The sequence below is a fragment of the Mauremys reevesii genome, linkage group 2 (assembly GCF_016161935.1).
Source record: "Mauremys reevesii isolate NIE-2019 linkage group 2, ASM1616193v1, whole genome shotgun sequence".
NCBI classification, from domain to species: Eukaryota; Metazoa; Chordata; order Testudines; family Geoemydidae; genus Mauremys; species Mauremys reevesii.
Genome location: NC_052624.1, coordinates 231,368,123 through 231,391,155, shown reverse-complemented (window position 1 = coordinate 231,391,155; position 23,033 = coordinate 231,368,123). Strand labels below are relative to the sequence as shown.

At 41.1% G+C, this 23,033-nt stretch overlaps 1 protein-coding gene across 1 annotated transcript in view; it reads left to right on the top strand.

Moving 5' to 3' along the window:
- Positions 1–19,723, top strand: part of TRPA1 (transient receptor potential cation channel subfamily A member 1) — a 71,220-nt gene extending 51,497 nt beyond the window's left edge. Inside the window, exons 18-28 of the mRNA XM_039527878.1 lie at positions 262–360; positions 1,208–1,278; positions 1,851–1,998; positions 5,095–5,184; positions 5,414–5,583; positions 9,989–10,118; positions 11,226–11,408; positions 12,706–12,774; positions 16,451–16,561; positions 17,165–17,262; positions 18,687–19,723. Of these exons, the coding sequence (XP_039383812.1) occupies positions 262–360; positions 1,208–1,278; positions 1,851–1,998; positions 5,095–5,184; positions 5,414–5,583; positions 9,989–10,118; positions 11,226–11,408; positions 12,706–12,774; positions 16,451–16,561; positions 17,165–17,262; positions 18,687–18,885 (1,368 nt within the window). The 3' untranslated portion in view covers positions 18,886–19,723. The remainder of the gene's footprint in view (positions 1–261; positions 361–1,207; positions 1,279–1,850; positions 1,999–5,094; positions 5,185–5,413; positions 5,584–9,988; positions 10,119–11,225; positions 11,409–12,705; positions 12,775–16,450; positions 16,562–17,164; positions 17,263–18,686) is intronic.
- The last annotated feature ends 3,310 nt before the right edge of the window (positions 19,724–23,033 follow it).

Sequence of the window (23,033 nt, the reverse complement as noted above, 5' to 3'; positions counted from 1 at the left end):
AAGAGTATTTTAAGATCCCATTTATTTTACTGATAGCAATGAAAATCCATAATAATCATAGCTGGTCATATAGATTGCATAGTTTACTGAGTGATTGATAAGTACAGAGTGTCCATGTTGATAGTTATTCTGCTACAACAGTCATATTTTTTATGAAGAATATTTAATTGTTTTTTGTTTTGTTTGCTTTGATGTACCAAGACTGAACTGCTACATCAATATTGTCATAAACACACATTAATATATGTATTTACTGTACAGATTGAATATAACTTCAGGTATCTTCAGTGTCCATTAATACTTAACAAAAGAGTAAAGGCAGATGAAGAAATTGTCTATGAACCACTTGCCACTCTAAATGTAAGTTCTGTTTTTTAACTATCAAAATATTGTACATTGGTATTGTTGGAGCTAAAGTTAAGTTTTTTTCATTGTAAATCCTCTTTTCCAGGGGTTGTAACTCAGCAGTTTTAAAGCACATTGGATTGAAACTTGCACATTAATTTGCCAGCTGAAGTTCTTATAGTTTATATAATAAATATTTTAACCAGTTATTAGGTATAGAAAGAAGTTATGAACTTATTTATGCACTTCAGATACTTTGAAAGGGTACAGTGTGTGTGGATGTGCATGTATCTAAGCAAACTCATCCTTCATCACTTGCAACCACATCCTGAAATGTAAACAGAATTGCAGAAAAAACATTTCTAAGGGAGGGATCTGGCCAGGGTACAAGTGGTCATGATGTGTTCACCATTTTCTTTCTTCACATGCAAATTGCAAAATGTTTTATTGATCTAAAACAAATTCCAATGTTCTCACACAACATTAGCCTCAAAGAATATTCTGTTCTTTCCAATTCAATCATAATAAAATTAGATAAGATCACTTCAAATGTACTGTACCTTTCAATAGGCTAGAATTCATGTAAAGTACAGTGGGATCCTGATTATCTGATCTATCTGGGACCTGAGCCAAATGGGATAATAAAAATCCAGATAAACCAGAGATTGGGCAGTGGGACTCCCCACTGTCAGCCCTGGGCGGTTGGTGGTTTGGTTGATATGGAGAGCCAGATAATGGAGGCTCAGATAAAGGGGATTCTAGTGTACTGAAATAGGTAGTCTAAACAACTGGCTTGTAACTGGGTCACTCAGCTGAAGTGGATATACTGTATGTTTGATACATTTGCTTACACATTTTGTAGGCTATGGTACGTCATAATCGCATGGAGCTTCTCAATCATCCTGTATGTAAAGAATATTTGCTCATGAAGTGGTATGTATGTTAACTGGACCTCTAAAACAGATTTTAGAATAAATTGTGTTTTTTAATCTCTTAATCAGGTTTTCAATAAAATGGAATATACAAAGAAACACATTACTATAAAAATGTTTATATGTCCTATGGAAAAGATTTGTTACAAAGAAAGATAATTTTAACTGTAGAATTTAAGTCAGTTTCAGTCCCATCCAGTCACCCTGATAAGAATATTTAAATATCTCAACCATTAGCAGATAAAATAAAAAGGTTGCTTGAATGTTACTAGAGGCAGAAACTCGTCACAATCTATATTGGCACAGGTTTTATTTTCATTTCCATCACAGAAAATCTGGTGTCACTTCATTAACTTCAAAGGAAACAAGAGCAGAGTTTGGCCCAGAGACCCTAAAGACAGCCATTAAACCTTTGCTCACCTTGAACTGCCGGGGCAAGGCCAGTCACTAAGAATATTTATACAGTTCTATTTGCATGATTGCAACCTTAATGTGCATTTCTCCATGATCACAAAAAGACCATTGGAAATACAACCTTCCAAATATAACCTTTTTTCATTTTTCATCTTCCAGGATGGCCTATGGGTTCCGAGCACATATTATGAACCTCGGTGTGTATTCTCTTGGTCTCATTCCTCTGACTCTTCTGGTCACCCGCATACGACCAGGAATATCTTCCAATGCAACAGAAATCCATCAAACAGGACCATTAGAGTATGAGGTACTATTTTTAATTAGTTACAATATATAATTTTAAAACAAGATGATATGATAATTGAAATGGTTTTCTAGAATTATTAGTCACTTTGCAACAATAAGGCATATAATTATAAAACATATACATCCAAACAATCTATCCTCATGCTGCTATTGTCCTGCAATGGGAAGTGGTAACTCCTGTAGTTTAAATTCCACAGTATTTTCCCCTATTTTTACTTATTTTCTGAAAAATTTACCTCTTGGGCACATTTTTTTTTCCAGTTTCCATCTCTGCCCTAAGACAGAGTGTGAACAAAAGGGATTAAGCTGCTTTTTAGTATGAAGTGACTGAAAACAATATACTTTCTCCATTTTTCTTAAAAATAAAAAGCAGCAAAATGGGTGACGTCCAAAGTTGCAAGTTTGAAATCTGGCATGGTTATATTCATGATGAAAGAGAAGTGCTTTTGAGTATTCTGGTGAACACTGGGTTTTACTTGGCCATGTTTTGTGTCTTTGACATTCACAGGCCACACAAGCACAGTACATTTTGCACTAAGCTCAAAAAATATGCAACTAAGAAGGGTTGTACTGTGCATGGTTAACTCAGCTGTAACTATAGTGAAAAATGTAGTGTAGGAATACTGCTAAGCCATTACCTCAGCCTGTGTTCACCTTGTCAGGGGTTAAAGAAATGCTCCTGCATATATTTCAAAGATTTTCAAGATTCTTTTTAAGAATTCTTCCCACAACCCCCGGGCACTTTGTAAATTGTAAAAGTGTTGAAGGGCTGCTGTGCAACAATATGTATGATATCCTACTTGGGAAATAGAATGCTATTGCATAATAAAAGACTTAATCAAAACACATACACACAAGTAAGGCTGTGTATGCAGCCTTAACTTTGTCATCTGCTTACTCAGGGCCGGCTCTAGGCACCAGCACTCCAAGCATGTGCTTGGGGCGGCACTTTCCAAGGGGCAGCACTCTGGCTCCTTTTTTTTTTTTGCTTAGGGCGCAAAAAGTCGGCCCTGAGCGGAGATGAGGTGCAGCTGTGGGGGGCGCGGGGAGGCTGCAGGAAGTAACCTGGGGGGGCAGAGGAACTGCTCCCCCCCAGCTCACCTCCACTCCACTGCCGCCTGCTCCCCCGAGCGCACCGCCGCTCCGCTTCTCCCCCATCCCTCCCAGGCTTGTTGCACGAATCAGATGTTTTGCGGCAAGCCTGGGAGGGAGGGGGAAGAAGCGGAGCGGCAGCAGTACGCTCAGGGGAGCAGGCGGAGTGGAGGTGAGCTGCAGCTGTGGGGGGCGCGGGGAGGGCCGCAGAAAGTAACCCTGGGAGGGGCAAAGGAACCACTCCCCTCCCAGCTCACCTCCGCCTCCTCTCCCAAGCGCGCCGCCGCTCCACTTCTCTCCACTCCCTCCCAGGCAAGCCTGGGAGGGAGGGTTAGGAGGGGAAATGCGGTGCTCCTGGGGGAGGAGGCGGCACTGGGGATTTGGGGAAGGGGTTGGAATGGGGTGGGGAAGGGGCAGAGTTGGAGCAGGGCTGGGGGTGGGACGTGGGAAATTTTTTTTGCTTGGGGCAGCAAAAAACTTGGAGCCAGCCCTGTGCTTACTTTTGAATGCTTAAATTGGTATCCTCAATATTCTGTTGCTATAAATAGTTGGGAATTCATTATTTATTCAGCACTCTCAGTCAGCATTGTGTTTTACACACAAATAAAAAGCAATAATCTAATGGGCAGAGGAAACTAGAGAGAAGGATAGATGTTGATATACTGCGGTGAGATAAGAACCTGAAAACTAAAAGATAGAGTTGAAGGTTACAATAACAATATCAAATATATGCAACTATAATGTTTGGTGTGGTGGTGGTATTGATTCTTTTCCTTTTCAGGTTTCCAAGAACACTCAAACAATGATTTTAAAATACTGCATGTTTGTTTTATTTTGTGATGTCATGATTCCAAAATGACTATTAAGGTGAATATAAATCAACTCACGGAACAGAAAAAAAGGGGAGAGGAAATCTACATTATATTGCAATATCTCCTCCCCACAAAAAACCCAAAACATTGAAAATAATGTTAATTTCAGTGTGTCAGTTATAGACACATGGTTAATATAATTATAAATGATTAAATGTGTCTAGGAGGAAAATCCACAACACACGGTTTGCTGGCAAGATCAGTGACAAAAACATCCAGAAACAAGACATACAGTATCTCTGTGTGTGACTTTGCAGCCAAGGCTTATGCATCTTGTGGAAGTTGCTGGAATACGTGGCCCTTGCTTAAAACCATGCTTCAACTCTGAAGTCAAGATATGACCAGGTGTAAGCCAAGTACTTGAGGCAGCACAGTGTATGTGAGGCAGAATTTGGCCCATGGTGTAGATTTAAAACTCATTTGTTGCTTTCAGGTAATTGTTGACACACTGGCAAGGAAGTGAGAGCAGCTCTGCTGCTGACACGTGAATGTGTCTGAGAAAAGATATGACTAAGACACAGTCTGAATTTATTTAGTGAGTATGAAATTCACCAGTGGTGTGGGGGTGAGTGTGAGGCACTCCATGTCACTAATGTCCTTCATAGTGGCTGCATTGGGAGACATCAAGGGAGAGTAGCCAGTTAGGGGTGCTTGCACACCCTTTAAGTACCATGGAAAGGATCTCTTTGCTGGCCCTGAATACTGTAGGCCAGCATGGGAGATCATAATGGTGCAGAGATGATGGGCCACAACTTCAGTGATTACACACATCCAGTGGCCCCAACACTCTGTGCAAGTGGTACAGATGGGCAGTGGCTACCATTTCAGCTCATAGGCTTGAATAGCAGCTCTAGGGGGGCTGCACAGCAGTCCTGGTCACTGATTCTGAGTTGTAGGGCTGGATTTCACCTCCACAACCCCTCCACTATAGAGCCTCATTGTCTGAACTCAATGCAGATGGAGTGGATTTCACCATAAATGTTATTATTTTTATTACTATTTTAATGATATTCTTTTTCATTCTGTGAAGAGTTAGCAGACTTGTCAATACAACGTGAGTGTCCTAATTAGAACTTCAGCCAAAGTTTCTATTACATTTACCATTTTGTTGTCCTGTCTGGTTTCTGTTTCAGGATTCATACTTCATAAGAGTATGTATGTGTTTAGTTTTCACCATGAGTTTATTTGGAATCTGCAAAGAGATATTTCAGCTCTTTCAACAGGTATATATATATATATATATATAATTTATCATACTCTATTTGTCTTAATAATGTGTTTGATATTAAAAACACTGCTGGATTTTTCTTTTATTATAAGGGAAATCCTAATTTAGGGTTATACTCAAGATACATTAAAATTTAAGAGGACAGAAATATAATATATAATGTATTATTTTTAATGGTTTCATACTTGTCAGTATGCTAATTTTTTCTTTCTTTCAAATTCTAGAAATTGAAGTACCTGTTGGATTATTCTAATCTATTAGACTGGACAATTTATACTTCAAGCATAATTTTTGTGTCTTCCTTATTTGTTAATATCCCAGCTCGCCTGCAGTGGGAATGTGGAGCAATTTCTGTATATTTATCTTGGATGAACTTCTTGCTTTATCTTCAAAGGTAAAATTTCGGTCCTGATTCTCCAAACACATAGAATACAAACATTAATCCAGTAGGAATAATTTCATGTGTAAAATTATAATGCATGTATGGAGTAGGCCTTTACTCTGTTTCTTTTTTCCCTAAGGAATTTTGAATTTTGATTCGTTGTTTTTCATAATGAAAACTTCAAAGCACATAACACCAATTGAAGAAACAATAGATAATGTGAATAACACTCTCCATATCACTTCGTAAGAAAACAAAGGATCATCTTTAGGTTTTTTAGTGGCCTGAATACAAATTATTTAAAATGTTATGTTGTATATCCTTTCAGCTTCAGAAAGCAAGATTATTTTTTTTTGGCTATCATTTGAAAAATCTTAAAAAGAAAAAAAATCTGAAGAGAAATTTAGTTATGCCTAATAAAAGGAAATGTTTCTTGTTATATCCAGAAGAAAGCAGCCTCCCCTTTAGTTTTTAGCTATTGAGACTGCCCCTCACCTGAGGAAAAGGTGGCTATTTTAGAATCACGGGGTTGGAAGGAATCTCAGGAAGTCATCTAGTCTAACCGCCTGCTCAAAGCAGGACCAATCCCCAGACAGAATTTTACCCCAGTTCTCTAAATGGCCTCCTCAAGATATTGAACTCACAACTCTAGGTTTAAGCAGGCTAATGTGCAAACCACTGAGCTATCCCAGAGCAGCTATGTAGTAACATTTTATGGATTAAATGAAAAAAAAAATGCCACCGTCTTATTTTAAGAAGGAGCTGGGGTGGGTAAGATTTTTCTATGTCAGACTGATTGTCTATCAAGTACTTATATGGTCCCCATTACCATAGCGTCGGGACACCTAATAATAGCGTCGGTAGCATACTTATCCTCACAACACCTTTGTGAGCTATGGAAGTAGTTATATTTATTTAACAAATTGGGAACCCAAGACACAGAGCTATTAAGGGTATGTCTATACTGCTTTATAAACCTGGGTCTGTGGGACATTGGCTTGTGAACTCAGTGTTGTCAAGCCTGTGTTTGAACATCTACACTGCATTGTAAACCTGGGTTTACAATTGCTCAAACTGGGTCTCTCAGCTGTGCTAACATGGCCATACTGCTCTGTGCAGACCTTCTGACTCAGATCTACAGCTTGAGCTCTGTCCACACTGCAAAATGACAGAGCTTGGGGACCTGAGTCAGAGAGGGACTTGGGCTCTGACCTATGCCCCCCCCCACCAAGATCCTAGGAGCCTGGTCCTGAGTGCTTGCTGACCCAAATCAGAATGATTTGTTTGGGGACGGAAGGGAAGCTTGGGCTCAAACCTCATTCGGAGCCTGGTGTGCAGTGTATCCCTTAAGGGTACCTCTACACTTTGAGCTGGCGGTATAAATTCAAGCTTGAGAAGATGTACCTGCGTTAGCACTGATCAAGTTAGCATGTTAAAAATAAAATATAACTATAGTGGTGGAAAGGACTGGCAGCCCTAAGTACATAACCCATGTACTCAGGGTAGCTAGCCCTCCCATCGCTGCAGCTACACTCTATTTTAGCATGCCAGCTCAGTAAGAGCTAATGCAGGTATATTGCCTCCAACTGGAATTTAGTTTGAAGTGTAGACATACTCTAAGGGTCTACACTACAGCTGCTGCAGCAACACAACTATGGCACTGCAGCACCATAGCGTAGATGCTTCCTACATCAACAGAAGGTTTTTTTTTTAAGGGTATGGCTACACTTGAGAATTGCAGCGCTGGTGGAGGCTTTCCAGTGCTGCAATTAGTAACTGTCCACACCTGCAGGGCACATCCAGCGCTGCAACTCCCTGGCTGCAGCGCTGGCCGTACACCTGGGTCTGCTTGGGGAATAAGCATTGCAGCGCTGGTTCTGCAGCGCTGGTCGTAAAGTGTGGCCACACACCAGTGCTGTTATTGGCCTCCAGGGTATTAGGAGATATCCCAGAATGCTTTTAACTAAATTATTCCCTTTGTTTTGTTATGCAGCCTCTCTTTGTTTTGTTGTGAACGCGGCTCCAGGCTCCGGGAGCTGCTTATCTAAAAAAACAAACACAGCTCCTGTTTGCTGTGATCAATCTGTGAACAATCAAATGAGATATCCCGCTCCCTCCGTGATTCACAGGGGTTGAGTGTTTGCTTTTTGCTTGACCAGCAGTGAGAAAGGGAGTCGGCAGCTGCTTATCTGGTCTGCAGGCTTTTGCAGTTAAAGAGTAAGGGGTCGGAAAAAGTTTCTGATTTTGCAAGTCAGGGAGCCGATACACAGTGTTGGCTCCAAAAATCCACTCTCTCTCTCTCCCCCGCTCCCTGTCACACTCCACTCCACGCCCCCCTTTTGAAAAGCACGTTGCTGCCACTTGAGCTGGGATAGCTGCCCATAATGCATCACTCCCAACAGCGCTGCAAATGCTGCAAATGTGGCCACACTGCAGCGCTGGTAGCTGTGAGTGTGGCCACACACCAGCGCTGTCCCTGCACAGCTGGACGACCAGCACTGTAACTCCCAGCGCTGCAACTCTCAAGTGTAGCCATACCCTAAATCTATGTAGTTAGTTCATCTCTTTGAGAGGCAGTAGCTAGGTAGACAGAAGAATTCTTCTGTCGACTTAACCACATCTACATAGGGGTTAACTCAATCTAACTATCTTGCACAGCTTACAAAATTTTTCACAGCTCTGAGCAACATGGCTAGATCAATCTAATTTTTAAGTATGGACCAGGCCTAAATAGCTGGCCCAGAATCATACAAGAAGTCTGTGATAAAGCAGAGACTTGAAGCAGGGTCTCCTAAGTCTAAGTCTGGTATCCTAACTGCTCAACCATCCTTCTTCTCCCTGGGGAAATGCTTCCTCTCCCCAAAGCACTTTTGATTTTGTATGCCAGCAGAAACTTTTAGGTACCATTTACATCAGTTGCCTAACACAATAGGCCTGACTCTTTTCTCAGTTACATCATTTTATACCGGTATGACTCCTTTGCCTTCGATGGAGTTACTCCTGATATACACAATGTAAAACAGAAAAAGAGTAGGTCCACTATTCCTAAAACTGCTCCTCTGAACTAATCCATAATATATCATTGGAGAAACACTAAAGTTGGGATTTTTCCATCTGCTAAGGCCCTTTTATACACCACGGCAGTGTCAAAGAGCTGTGAAAGCCCTGAATCTGGCTGAGGGAGGGAGTGTGGGTATTCACCCAGTGCAAGCTTTCTATAAGGCATCTCTAGTGCCAGGGGCGGCGCTAGGCACCAGCAAACCAAGCTGGTGCCTAGGGCGGCCAAATCTAGGGGGCGGCAGGCTGGGCCGGTGGACCTGCTGCAGTCATGCCTGCGGGAGGTCCACCAGAGCCGCGGACGACCGGACCTGCCGCAGGCATGACTGCGGAGGGGGAGCTCGTCCCGTGGCTCGGCTGGACCTCCCGCAGGCATGACTGCGGCAGCTGAAGCGGAGCCGCCGGACCCCGCGAACCGTCCGCAGTCATGCCTGCGGCAGGTCCGCTCGTCCCGGGGCTCCGGTGGACCTGCCGCGGGAGCTCAACCGGAGCCGCGGGAAGAGGGGACCCGCCGCGGGACCGAGGAAGGGCGGCGCAGCACACCGCGCTGCCTGGGGCAGCCTAATTTCTAGAGCCGCCCCTGTCTAGTGCCCTAGAATCCCACTGTAAGCTCTGGTGTAGGGGCAACTCTGGGGGTGAGGCAAAGAGTGGGAGGGGGCAGTGACTTGGGACATTGCGCTGCAGGGATTGTGGGTAGCACTTCTGTGCATAGGTCCAGCTTGAACCAACTGTTACATAGGCAACCCTCTGTCACACAAAATCAGGAGGCTACAAAGGCAACTTAAAGCCATGGTAGCCTGTCCCTTGACCTCAACTGTGAGCTTTTTGCTGCAGCTTTTAGAGGCGTAGCACATTTTACCCCTCATTGCAAAAGAAGGAAGATCTTCCAAATTGGAGAGCTGGCTTATCTCTTTGTACCAGCAATCCTTGTTTCTAGTGGCTGAGTCACATTAAAAGACAGCTATAAAAGATGGACTGGGTTTCTAATATTAGTTTTTCATGTACTCAGTTGCTGTACATGATACAGTGGGGTTAGGCATTCTTAGATGAAAGAGAAGGTGGGATCATGAATGGGAGAGAAGCCAGCCATGAGACAATCATCTTTCAATTAAAATGTGATCCACTGTATTAAAAAATCTCAAAACCCCTGTTCTAAACTTGTGACAAACTTGACTTTTTCCACTGTTTGCATGCATGGAATTAGAAAAATGTACTGAACATTTAAAAATCTTTCCTAGAAGCAAAATGTCAACTGGGCTGCATGCATTAGGATTGTGCTCTGCTTCACAGATATGGCAGGAAAAGTAACCTGTTATAGTATTTGATGGTGGTTAATTTTTACCTACAAACATTTCCTTAGATTTGAAAACTATGGAATCTACATTGTAATGTTCTGGGAAATTCTGAGGACTTTGATTCGGATTGCTGTTGTGTTCTTTTTCCTGATATTGGCCTTTGGACTCAGCTTCTTTGTCCTTCTGTGTTCACAGGTTAGATTAATGGCATAGTTATTTGTTGTCATTGTTAATAATACTGTTTGTATGTTTCCTGTATTCAGATATTTGATAGATACAATTGATGAAGTATTTTAAAATTAGGACAATTTATAATGTAGGGAAAAATAATTTCTATCTTTGAAAAAATAACATATTTATAATAATTCAGAAACCAATCCAAAAGGTGCTACTGTTGTTTTTCCCTATAAAAGAAAATATAAAAGGATAAATTGCCCCATAAGAACCCTAGTGTTGTTGGAGCCCTTCTTGCACAGATCTTCCCTAAGATTAAAAAAAAATGGACAAGAAGTTCTCTAGACCGTTGATGTTCATTTTTTAATAAATCTTGGAATGCTGGGGAAGAGTACTAACAGAGTGCCAGTATTAAAAAAGAGGAAAAAAACCTAGATAACCTAAGTTATTGTACCTAGATAATTGTACCTTGACACTGATATCAGGTAAAATAATGGAAAAGCTGACACTTGACTCAGTCAATTAAGAACTGAAGAATAGTAACATGATTAATACCAGTCAACAAGGTTGTGTGGAAAATACTATAGGTCTTGTTAAATGAACTTGGAATCATTTTTATATGAGATTATGTTTGGTTGATAAAGGGGTATGTGTTGATATAATTTACTTAGATTTTTGTAAGGTATTTGAACATAGTGCCCTGTGCAGCAGAGAAACTCAGAAGTCCTTTTACACTAGCACAGATGGGAGCCCAATTTGTCCCTACATGAACATTGTAAATAAAAATAGAATAGGAGAGAATATCCTGATTCTGTGTCCCCTCATTTCTCTCTAGCCAGAAGTTAATCCACTCCAGAAGTGCATCACTCGAGTTTGAATCTTTCGTTATGGTATTTAGGATAATAGTTTTTGCAAGGCTGAATAGTCAATGGGGTTGCATCAGTTTACACCAGCAGAAGAGCTGGCCCACTCTATCTTGTGTTTGTAAATTTTACAGAGCTACGTGCAAGTTTTAAATACACCAAAACCAATATTCATGAATTGAAGAATCTGAAAAAAAAATAGAGGTGACATTACAGATTTTAAAAATGTTCCCGTTTACATTGCCTGCATTATTTCTTTTTTCAGCAACATTACAAGACTCCGCTCCTTTCTGTAATGCAGACGTTTGCTATGATGCTGGGAGATATTAATTATCATGAGGCTTTCCTTGATCCACTGCTAAGTGATAATTTGCCCTATCCGTTCCTGAGTTATGCAATTCTCATTGTCTTCACCTTGCTTATTCCAATTCTTCTTATGAACTTGCTGGTAAGTATTTCATATAGTAAAATATGGAGATTTGGGAACACTGCTGTTTATACAATCATTACTGGATAGGATCATTTGTGTATGTGCACGCTGATATGCAGCAAACTTTGTTCATTAGTTAGCAACATGACTTTGGGTTTTTTTTTTTTTAAGAACACATTGAGATGTTTCCTTTTGCCTTTCTCTGGTTCTCTTTTCTCCAATCTTCCATCATTTTACTACCTAAAACAAGTGTTTTTCTGTCATTGCTACAGAACAAGTTTGAGTATTTATGTATTTAGAGCCAGATTGTGATGGCTCTTGTGCAACTGCAAAGTATAAGGTGGCCATGCAAGAAGGCAGCCCCTTATGTTGCCCTCCCTCACTACTAGCACCTATGCTCCATGGAGTCGAGAGATTACTGGTTTCTCCCCCTCCCTTAGGAAGCAATGAACCCAAAAATGCACAAGGAAGGAAGCAAGATCATGGCCCCACACCAGCTGACAGAGCAAGGGTGGCACACCTCGGAGAGCAGTCTTGTACCAGCCAGTTTGTGTCCCCGACCCATGTCCATGGACAAGCCCCAGCAGAGACTGTGCCTGTCTGAGGCATAGTTTCTCCAGTGCTCCTCCTGAACTAATGTGGCTTCACAGTGACCCCATCCTGGGCATAAAAGCCAATATCTAGTCCTAACTGTAGTAATTTATAGCTTGATGTTCTTAGAGTCATATTTAAACAAATTGCTTAAGCAAATCTCAGCGGGTTTTATTAAATGAACCATTTATCCCACTGGAAGTATTGTTGAACACTAAATGGTAGGACTGATGTAAATAAAAAGAATCAGCAAACTGGAACTGTAGCAAAGAGAGTGTGCGAGAGAAAATATTTAATGTATCAATTTTGCCTATGCCCCATTAAACAACATGTTTGATAGGAAATGATACAAAGATTTTTATTTTACAGGATGTTGGCCTGATCCTGCTTCAACTGAAGTCAATGAAAGCAATAAAGGGCCTTAAAGAATGTGTATTAATTTTTGAACGGTTCTTAGAAGTAGATAAAAAGAGCATCAGTGATAACCAAATATAATTTGCTAAGAAAATGCAAATGGCATTAAACAAACAATTAACTTTCTTGATTATGGATTTTAAGTATGGACAAATCTTCTGTGTTTAGTGGGGAAGTGTTCTGCTGATACAATATGATTTAGCAAAAGGCTTTTCAGATCATAATACCAGTGAGGAACATAATTTAAACCACCCTATGTAAAAAATCAGGTAATTAAAAATACTTGTTTGATTCTATGTTGTATTTTTAGATTGGTTTGGCTGTTGGAGACATTGCTGAGGTGCAAAAATATGCTGCACTGAAAAGGATTGCAATGCAGGTGCGTAGTGTGTGTTCGGTTTGTAGGGTGCAAGTAGCAGATATAAGTGCTTAAATATCACCTTGAAAGAACTGGTTTATTTAGCATTAATATTATTGGTCTCTAGTGTAGTTTTTAGTATCCTTTTTATCACTATGGTAAAATTATATTCAAACATCTCTGTAAGCTAGGTAGGTTGACGAGTGCATTCCATCCTAAATCCCAGCTTTTGGTCATTTGTGTAACTATCCAAAAATTCCTTATAGGATGAAATTTTTCCTGCTTTTAGCTAAAAATAAATTGTTAAAGTTTGAACAGTCAGTTCAGCCAATTTTAGTTATGTGAGCATAAAAGCCAAACGCAGTGGTGTAATTTGGGGGATTTATTGTTTTCCCTTTGAAGGGAAGAATCTATTTAGCCTAAAAATAATCAAGATTCATGAAAATGTGAAGGACCCCAGATCCCCTGCAACATATCAGAGGCTCACTCAGTTGGGCAGAGGCTATGTATTGAGACACATTATATGGTAGCCAATGACAGTAATTAAGGGACTTAATTCAAAGATATTTAGGTGTCTAAAGATGCAGCTGGTGGGGTTTTCAAAAGTACATGAGCACCTAACTCATTCATGCACTTCTGGAAACCTCACTATGCACCTATCTGTATCTTTAGGTGCCTAAAATCCTTTAAAAATCTAGGACTTGGGGCTTGCTTACTGGAGTAAGGCAGTTTAGGTGACATGACTTCGTAATGTTTTCACTTAAGAAATCTGCAGGTCTGCTGCTTGGAGCTCTGTACACACATTTATTTAGAACTCAGCCCACCTGCCTGTAGATTGTATGATCACTAGACTTCCACAAGTGGAAACATGAAGAATATGCAATTGTCAAATAAGAAATAAAGGTTTCTTATCATTAATTGTAGTTCTTAGAATGTATTGCTTCTGCAGCCTCACACTACCTTGGAGTTCTACTTCTCTAGGGCTCCAAAGTTTGGTGGAAGGAACCCAGGTGGTTGGGAGTGTTTTGTAGTTTCAGCTTTGAATATTCAGGAACTCAGTGTCAAGAGGGGGTGCACATGAGGCCCTGGTTTGCACTGCTTTCTAGAAAGGTCCCAGAGCTTCACAGTGCTGCAGCATATATCCAGAAGTGTGCAGAGGCAATACATTCAAAGAACTGGTGAGTAACCTTTTCTTTTGATGCTCACAAAACTCACAATTAGCTGAACTGATTATGTTCAAACTTATTTTAAAAGTTTGCTTTTAGCTTACGGCATGAGAAATTTCATCCCAAAAGGAATTTCTTTTGCTAGAGATACAAATGACTGAAAGCAGGGGTTTGGGATGGAATACACAGGCAATTCTTGAAGAAATGCATGTTTTGCACTTATTTAGTTATTGGTTGGTGTGATGTGGTGTACACCCTACACCAGCTCTGATAAGGATAACAAGGGTCTAAGAGGCCAATTAGTTCACTTTGCATCACCTGAAAAAAGGAGGGCCAAGGTTTATTGAGGGTGAAGCCCAGATGGGGAAGGGCAGGGCTAGCACTATAAAACCAAGAGGCTGAAAGCAGAAGAGGGCTGCAGGGGAAGGAGTCTGCAGTTGCTCCCTGGCAGGCCTCCAGGAACAAAGAGGAAGTGCACTGGGAGAGCAAGCCCTGGCACCCTGTACTGGAGTAAGGAGTCTGGTAAGAGACCAGGAGGGGTGAAGTAGCCACGGGAGTCGAGTAAGTTCCAATGGCAAATCCAGAATCAGGAAAGAGACGATAAGGAGTAATCTGACTCCAAAGAGAGCGAGACCATGGATGAGAAACTGAAGGATGGGGTGTCAGATGGGTCGAATGCTATTCCCCAGGTGTGGTCACTAGAAGTCACCCAGTGATGTGTAGAGCACAGTTGGTTATCAGAAAACTCAAATATCTGTATTTTGAAACTTCAAATGACCTATGTGACCTTTGCCATGTTTGATAAAAACATGAAATACCAATGCTATGAATAACTGAAATGAGCTGATATAGTATTTCATGTTTAAAGAAATAAGTATACATGTTCAGTATTTCCTTAATAGTTTAAATGGATGGGAGGGTGCAGTAGAGTCCTCAAAGGGCCAGGACCCAGTTTCCAGTCTCTCACCTCCCAGCAGCAAGGACTTTCCATCCAGTTCCTAACTCTTGTATGTGGCTTATCCTCACCTCAGGATTTTCAACATCTTTAGTCTCTCCTTACTTGGGGGGGGTGGGGGGGGTGAGGTTATTGTCCCTTCTGCAACAAGAGCAGTTGGCAGGGGATCCTGGGCCCTCCCACTCCACCAGGCTCTGAGCCAGGGCCCTATAAAATGTTGGACAATTTGGAGTGCCCCAGAGCTTGCCTCCCAGGGTCACTTCCTGCCATCCATCTCCCCCAAAGTCTCCAAGTTAAATATAAGATAGCAAAAGAAAAGACAACTAAATCTTCAGCCCTAGCTGGCCTCAGCAGGTAGTCCTCTTCCCCACAGTGAGGCTTCTTCAGTGTCCTTGTTCAGGAGCCCTAAGGATAAGTCTGTCTTCTCCCCAGCCTCTTCCCTTCTGAGCTGAGTGGCTCCCTTTTTAAGCTTCCTCTCAAGCTGGAGCATGCTCTGCAGGCAGACTACCTGGGTCCAGTATTGTCTGTTAACTCTTGCGGGCACAGGATGGAGTTTGTACACCCCATCACAGAGGGATTCATCACACAATAGCAACAGTGTAAAAAGTCCCAGTGGAGCCCTGAATTAAGCCAGGGGAGAATTCCTACTGGTACCAGTTTTACACAAGGCAGCTTAGGCTACCCTACAGTGGCCCTACCATAGACCCATGCCCCCTGCATGTCAGGACATCATAATACCCACTCCGACTGATGAATGGTCTCAGATCCTACCACCATGTCAAGTACCCAACCACCATCCTATTGCACAATCTCTCCTAATACCTATTATTACTAATCCTATTACTAGTCCTGCAAACCCAACCTCTTCAAGTGATGGAAATCCTCTCTGATCTAACCTTCTGACAACTGCATGATCCTCCCTGAATCCTACTGAAACCCTCAATAACAGTCTTTCTATCTTAGCTGCTTACATAGCCCTCATCAGCAGAGTATCTGAGAGCCTCATAATTATTGAGGTATTTACTCTTACAATACATCATTAAAAAGCAGGGAATTACTAGTATTCCTATTCTGCTTTTGGAAAGCTGAGGCACAGAGACAGTAAGTGACTTGCCAGGGTCACACATTATGTCTGTGGTAGAGCAGGGGATACAGGTCTGCATACAGGCTTTGTGCTTAAGTCTGCATCCACGGCCTTAAGCACAAAGCCATCCTTCCTGAGCTCTGAGACTGAGATTTACAAACTATGCGGGACTCCAGATGTTTCCCCGCCTACCCAGTGTCCACTAAACAAGTGTCTCCAGAGACTTTTTGTGTTCTTTCTCTATAAATATCTTACATTTGCATTATTTTGCTATGACTAACACATGACTTTTCCTCTTTTTGGCCATAACAACCAGCTTGACATATTATACATTGGATGAAGGTCTACATTTCAAAACAATGAAGCAATTTTTTTAAAAACCTATTACCAAAATGAGTAGGACATTTACATCATCTGAATCATGCATTTTGATCTAAAGAGAATTGTATTATATTATGTTAATTACTATTCTAAATGCAAAAATATGTTTAGGTTAATCTTCACACAAATTTAGAGAAGAAGCTGCCATATTGGTTCCTAAGTCGGGTGGACCAGGAATCAATCACTGTGTATCCCAATAGGCCAAGATACTGTGGATTTATGGTAAGTTGATGTATCCTAGAGTAAAATGCTGACACACACTTGGGGCTCTGTTTTTCATGGACTGAAGTCAATAGGAATGTTATTATTTTTGCTGTGTGCAGGATTGGGACCAGAGGATACAATGTTGTCCTCATTAAAGTTAATGTCAAAATCTTCCATTGACATCACTGGGCACAGGGTTAGGCCTCAAACTATGCACAACAAAAATAACATAACTTTGAAGAAACTAAGTTGTGATTAAGCAACTATAGTTGGTCATGAGTTTTCAAGGAAGTGTAACCATGTGGGAAGCTTGGCAGAGAAAGACGAAATATGAGATAAACTAATATAATTCAAACAAGGGTAATAGTTTAATGACCTGCAGGACAGAATATTTATCTCCAGACTTTGAGGGAACATGTTATTTTGCTGGCAAAGAGAACCTAGCTGCTTTTAGGCCAAATACATTTTCTAAGCCAAAGTTATAAGGGTGCTAAAATATAACTTTATGATAGAAGCTGCAACTTTCACTCTGGGGAGGAGAAATTGCTGCATTTATCTCCCTAGGGTTTTGTGCATCACTGTAATGTCTGAATTGTAATGTCTAAACAATTTATTGTTTAGAGCGTGTTCAACTATTGCTTTGGTTATGAAGACTCTGTCACAGATGCTCAGAGTGCTGACACAACTTTAGAACTAGAAATTTTGAAGCAGAAATACAGGTATTTTATTTTTATTTTATTTCTGCACTAATAAGTAGAATCAGCATTGTGAATATATTTTCAGTTAATGCCAGTGTCATAGCACTTAGATTTAATTTCACTTTATGAGTACAACACTATCTAAGGTACTCAGATGGCCCTCATCATGTAATATCTGAATATTTCACAATATGTAATGTATTGGATGCACAACAGCCTGGTGAGCTAGTGAAGTCTTATTGTCTTCATTTTACAGATGGAGAACTACGGCATAGAGACACTAAGGTCAAGACTTTAAAAGATATTTAGGCGTTGCTGCATTCAGCATTGTAACCCCTAACTGATTTAGGAGCCTAAATCTCATTTAAAAAAAATGTGGGCCTAAATGACTTGCCAAAGATCACACAGGACATCTGTGACAGAGCAGGGACTTGATCGCAGGTCTTCCATGTTCTAGGCCAGTGATAGATCTCAGTGGTTCAGGAGCCAAATTAGTGATCAACATTACCCAAAAGAGCCACAGTAGTGTGAATTCATTGTGTCAATTACTATATACTTGGTCAGTCATTTTGCTCTGTGTGTGTGTGTGTGTGTGTGTGTGTGTGTGTTTGTATATATATAATAAATTCTCACAGCAAAATGACTGACCAAGTATTCTACAATTGGTATTTAGTAAAAGGATCCAAATTGGTTAATAATTAAATCTCACAGTATTTTAATATCATGTGCCGCAAAGAGCCACAGGAGACACATTAAAGAGCCCCTTGCAGTTCCCGAGCCTCAGTCTGAGTATCACTGTTCTACCACTGGACCACCACTGGAGTTTTCAAAACACTCATTCAGTAACCCATGGGAGACAGTTTCTGGAGATGGATTCCATTTTTGTAATTAATTGCTTTTGTTAAATATAACAAAAGCACGTACATGTCAAATTGCATTCTATAGGGCTAATACTAAATCCTCAGTAATTCCTTTGGGCTAGATTTAGTTAGGCAGGTGCCAAAGCACTTTTGAAAATCCTCTAGACACCAATCTGCCTCTTTAGGCATCTAAATACCTATTAAAATCTGGCCCTTTTTACCTCAGTGGGACTACACAAATGAGTAACTATTGTGGATAGAAAGGTCTTTGCAGGATCATGCCCTGCAAGTGATAATTCTACTTCAGGATGGGACAGACCTCTGCTCTTATATTTAAAATGTAGTTATATATCACTTTTCTCAAGGACCATGCAGCTCATTTTCCAACTCAATATTCCTGAAATGGGGGAAGCACCATGGCATGAGATATTAAATATACTCTAGGGAACTTTTTTTTTTCTTGGCAGAGGAGTGAACTTGATGATCTAATAGGTCTTTTGTATCTTTAATGTTTATGATTCTATGAAATCTGCTGTAAAACTACATTATAAAATTTACTCTGTGTATATACTTCTTTTGTTTTAGGCTTAAGGATATGTCAACGCTCTTGGAAAAACAGCATGAGCTCATTAAACTGATCATACAAAAAATGGAGATAATATCAGAGGCTGATGATGAAGACAGTAATGATTTATTTCAGCATAGGTTTAGGAAACAGCAGTTAGAACACATGAACAGTAAATGGGATACTGTGTTAAAAGCTGTAAAATCAAAATGTCCCTAGCTCTAGCACAGCTGAAAACAACAACTCTTTCTGAACATGAATATCACATCATATATCACCTGTAAAATTGCTTCACTTTACACTCTCCTTTCCTATGCCCAAGTGTAATGTTAATGGTACTCACATCATGTACACAAGTATAGAACAGGTTCCTAATTAGGGTTTACAAGAAATACAATAAACCTCTTAGCTTTGTATTTACTGACCTGTTTTGCTGTTATGAACATCTTTTTTGATGCATTCGGAGTATACTAATTCCTATAGTAACCTGACTTTGTGGGACAGATGAGTAAAGGAACCACTTTATGTAAAAAATCATTTAATGTAAAACAAGAAGCTGAGCCAGACTGATTTCATTGGGAGTTTTGACTGAGTAAGGACTGCAGGATCAGGCCCTGAAAGGTACAAAATAAATATAAGATTGTGAACCTGTTGTGCAACTGAAAGGCCAGATTCTGCCATCAGATAAGTACATCCTAAAATACAAACAGCAGAATGCAGAATTTAATTCTGTCAGTCACTTTGAACTATTGTCCCTTGTACATAGTACGTTTAAGGTTTGTCTACACTGAAACTGGCATGGTGCTTTCCAGCACAGGTGAACAGACACACACTACTGCTGCTCCAGCTGGTGTGCTAGAAATAGCAGTATGGCCGTGGCACCATGGGTGGTGGTTCAGGATAGCCAACCAAGTCCAAACCTGCCCAACTCACTGGGTACCTAGCCAAAGCCTCGCAGAGCTAGCCTGTATGTGTTTACCTGGGCTGCGAAGCATGGTCCCAGCTGCATAGTAGACATACCTTTACTCTTGGTTCTACCATAAGAACTCATCTTGGGTCCTGTTATTTATTTACAGAATATAAAATGCATTATGTGGAATACAGTAATATACATGTAGGTATGCTATAAACATTAATTACACTCTACTGTTGAAATGCTGTACTGTATTTTCAGTTTCAGAAATGGTAACAATAAACTGCTTATATCTGTATTTGGTGGTCACCATCAGTGCTCTGCCTTTGTGTTCAGACATATTTTACTTTTAGCCTTTGCACATCATTTTACTCATTCTCTAAAGAATACCTTATTATTCAGGTAATGGTAAACTAAGTTCTGGGAATGATGTCATACAATGTAGAACCTCACTAATCCACACAAAAGGCAGGGCATCTCAATGCAAGTTAATGGCATTTGTGCTTTAAAACTGCCTAGAGTGAGGTAGCATAGATAACATCACACTATGATTTCAGTGAGGATATCCCCTCACTCAACATCTCGAACTCAAAACTGGCTATAGTCCAGAGCTGGAGCTAGTTAGTATCTGCTCAACTTCATACTCACTGATGCTGCTGCTGAGTGAGAACAGGGAAAGAAACAGGTTCTCTCTGTTCTCACAGCTATTCTGCTGGGACTACCAAAGGTGAAGTGCAGTCAGATGCTGGATTGCTGAAGATTCCTGGATTCCTATGGGAGAACATGAAGGCTCGGGAGGGCCATGTGCCTCTGCCCTTCAGTGGCGACTCTTACTGAGCCATTGCTGCCTCTTGAGTTCTGTGGCCTGAATCCAGCCACAGGAGCAAGTAGACACAGCTTCTATTGATCTCTTATTTTGAAGATGGAGGACATTTCCCAGCTTTGCCCCTCCCCTTTTCCTCCTGCTTTCAAGTTCAAGTGGTGACCATTCTCCTAAGAGCTGCTTCTGTAAAGATGTCTAGGAATCTCTTCTGAGATTGCTCATCGGGTGGCTCTTCAATCCTTAATTAAAATAATTTGAGATATACCAATCTCCTAGAACTGGAAGGGACCTTGAAAGGTCATTGAGTCCAGCCCCCTACCTTCACTAGCAGGACCAATTTTTGCCCTAGATCCCTAGGTGGACCCCTCAAGGATTGAACTCACAACCCTGGGTTTAGCAGGCTAATGCTCAAACCACTGAGCTATCCCTCCCCCCCAAATCCTAGAGTGACACCCCACAGACAAACTCTGGCAGCCGTGGGTGAGATTTTGAAACTAGGGTAAAATCAGGCATCTTAATTCATATTTAGCCATCAAAATAAGTGGTCTGGTTTTCAAAGGTCCCAAGTACATGCAGCTTCCACTGACTAAACAGAGCTATTACTTTAAAATAGAGCTAGTCAGAGCCAAGAGCCTGCAAGTCCTGGAAGCCCTGATAGATCCAGCTCCAATCAAGTCTCTCCTCCCAGCTATGACGCCAAGAAGTCCTCGGATGGGCATCCAGAGTCCGTGGCTCCAGAGCCCTGCCCCAGGGCCAGGGACTCTGGACTTGCAGGATGTGGGGCTCCAGGGTAGTCCTGCCATGTGGTCTGACTGACTTGCTGAGCATCTGTAGTTCCCACTGATGTCAGTGAAATATGGGGATGCTCGGTACCTATGAAAATCAAGCCACTTTTTAAAAACTATGAAGTTAAGTATCTAACTTCAGCCCACCACATATGAAAACGTTGGCCTAAGCCAGTGGTTTTCAGCTTGTGGTCTGCAGACCCCTCGGGGTCCACAGAAGGTGATCATGAAAATAAAGTTTCAGATCCCAGAAAAGGCTTTCCATTTTCTGATCCATCAAAAGTATGCAAATACCCCCACACACACGTCAAGAGCTGGAAGTGTTGTCAGTACCATAGAAGCCCACAGTTTAATGCCCTTTCTCAGACTGTGTCCAAAGCCAGGCTGAGCACATACTACATTCTGTTCAGTCAGTTTTCAATCTAAGACTTCTATGGTAAGGGTCTTCGGACCACAGGTTGAATTTCCAAAGGGGTGCAAACCTCCATTCAAAATATTTTAGGGGTCTGCAAATGAAAAACCACTAGGCCTGTGAAAAGTGGAGGACAGTCATTTGCTGGTTTTGGCAGTCTCTCTCAGATTAACACTAGATGGCAGTGAATGACAATATTTCTGAATGCAGTGTAGTTATAGTTGTGTTGGTCCCAGGATATTAGAGAGACAAGGTGGGTGAGGTAATATCTTTTATTGGACCAACTTCTGTTGGTGAGTGAGACACACTTTCGAGCCACGTGAAGCTATGAAGAAGAGCTCTGTATGGCTCAAAAGCGTGTCTCTCTCAGCAGTAGAAGCTGGTCCAATAAAAGGCATTCCCTCACCCGCCTTGTCTCTCTAATATTTCTTAAGAAGTTTTGATCTTTAGAATATTCTTTTAAGTGAAGCAAGGGAAGCAACACAGTTACTTCAGAACAGAAGCAATCACCATCTGAAGTTTTACGCCCTGATTCTGTAAACCTTTTGTGTGCAGACTTCAGAGAAGTTTGCACGCAGGGCTTTCAGCAGGGGGGCTCTTAATCAGTTTTAACTTTTAATTTGAAATGTTTCATTTTCATTCTTTTATGTTCTTGCCTCTTGTACTCACTTAGAAGCTGTCATCATGGTTGAAAGTATGGATAACCATATCCATCCCTCCCGTACACACATCCAAGGCTAACCTCAAAGCCATTCTGAGGATTGGCTGGCAGAGAGGACCGTTTGACTGGTGTTGTTAGCAACTTCCCAAATCTCCAAGTGGTTTAATTTTATTTTATTTACTGTGACCTAGACATAGCAGGTTCACAGCCAGATTAAATTTATAGCCACAGCTCTTCCACAAATCAGGGTGACAACACAGCTTGGAAATCCAGGGCGGTCCCAAATCCCACAGTTAGCTCCAGAATCCCAAGCCAATGTGCATCAGGGCACCAAGAAAAGTAGTAATTTTGGGGGGGATAAACGCTTTTATGACATTTAAAAACAGTTTGAGAAGGCAAACATGATATATAATGTATACAGTCATTTTACACATACACACACTTACAAGTAAATCATTATTTAAATTGTTTTGTACTATTTTTGGAAGCCTGGCTAGTAAAAATTGTCAAATGTGTGTTGTTTACTTGGGCACCTTACACACAGATCTGTATTTAAGCAAGTATTAAGATCCAGCGATGCCAATGGGCCAATAATCCTTGGAGGTTGTTTTTTGGTGGTGGCACCTGCCAGGGCCCCAACATGCGGTGGCAAAAAAAAAAAACCCAAACCAAACCAAAACAAAAAATAGCAATTTCAGTTCTAAGGAAAAGGGGCCAATACTGATTGGAGGTGTCAGGAAAGGTTGTGTGGCTAGGGCATCTGGGGAGCCTGC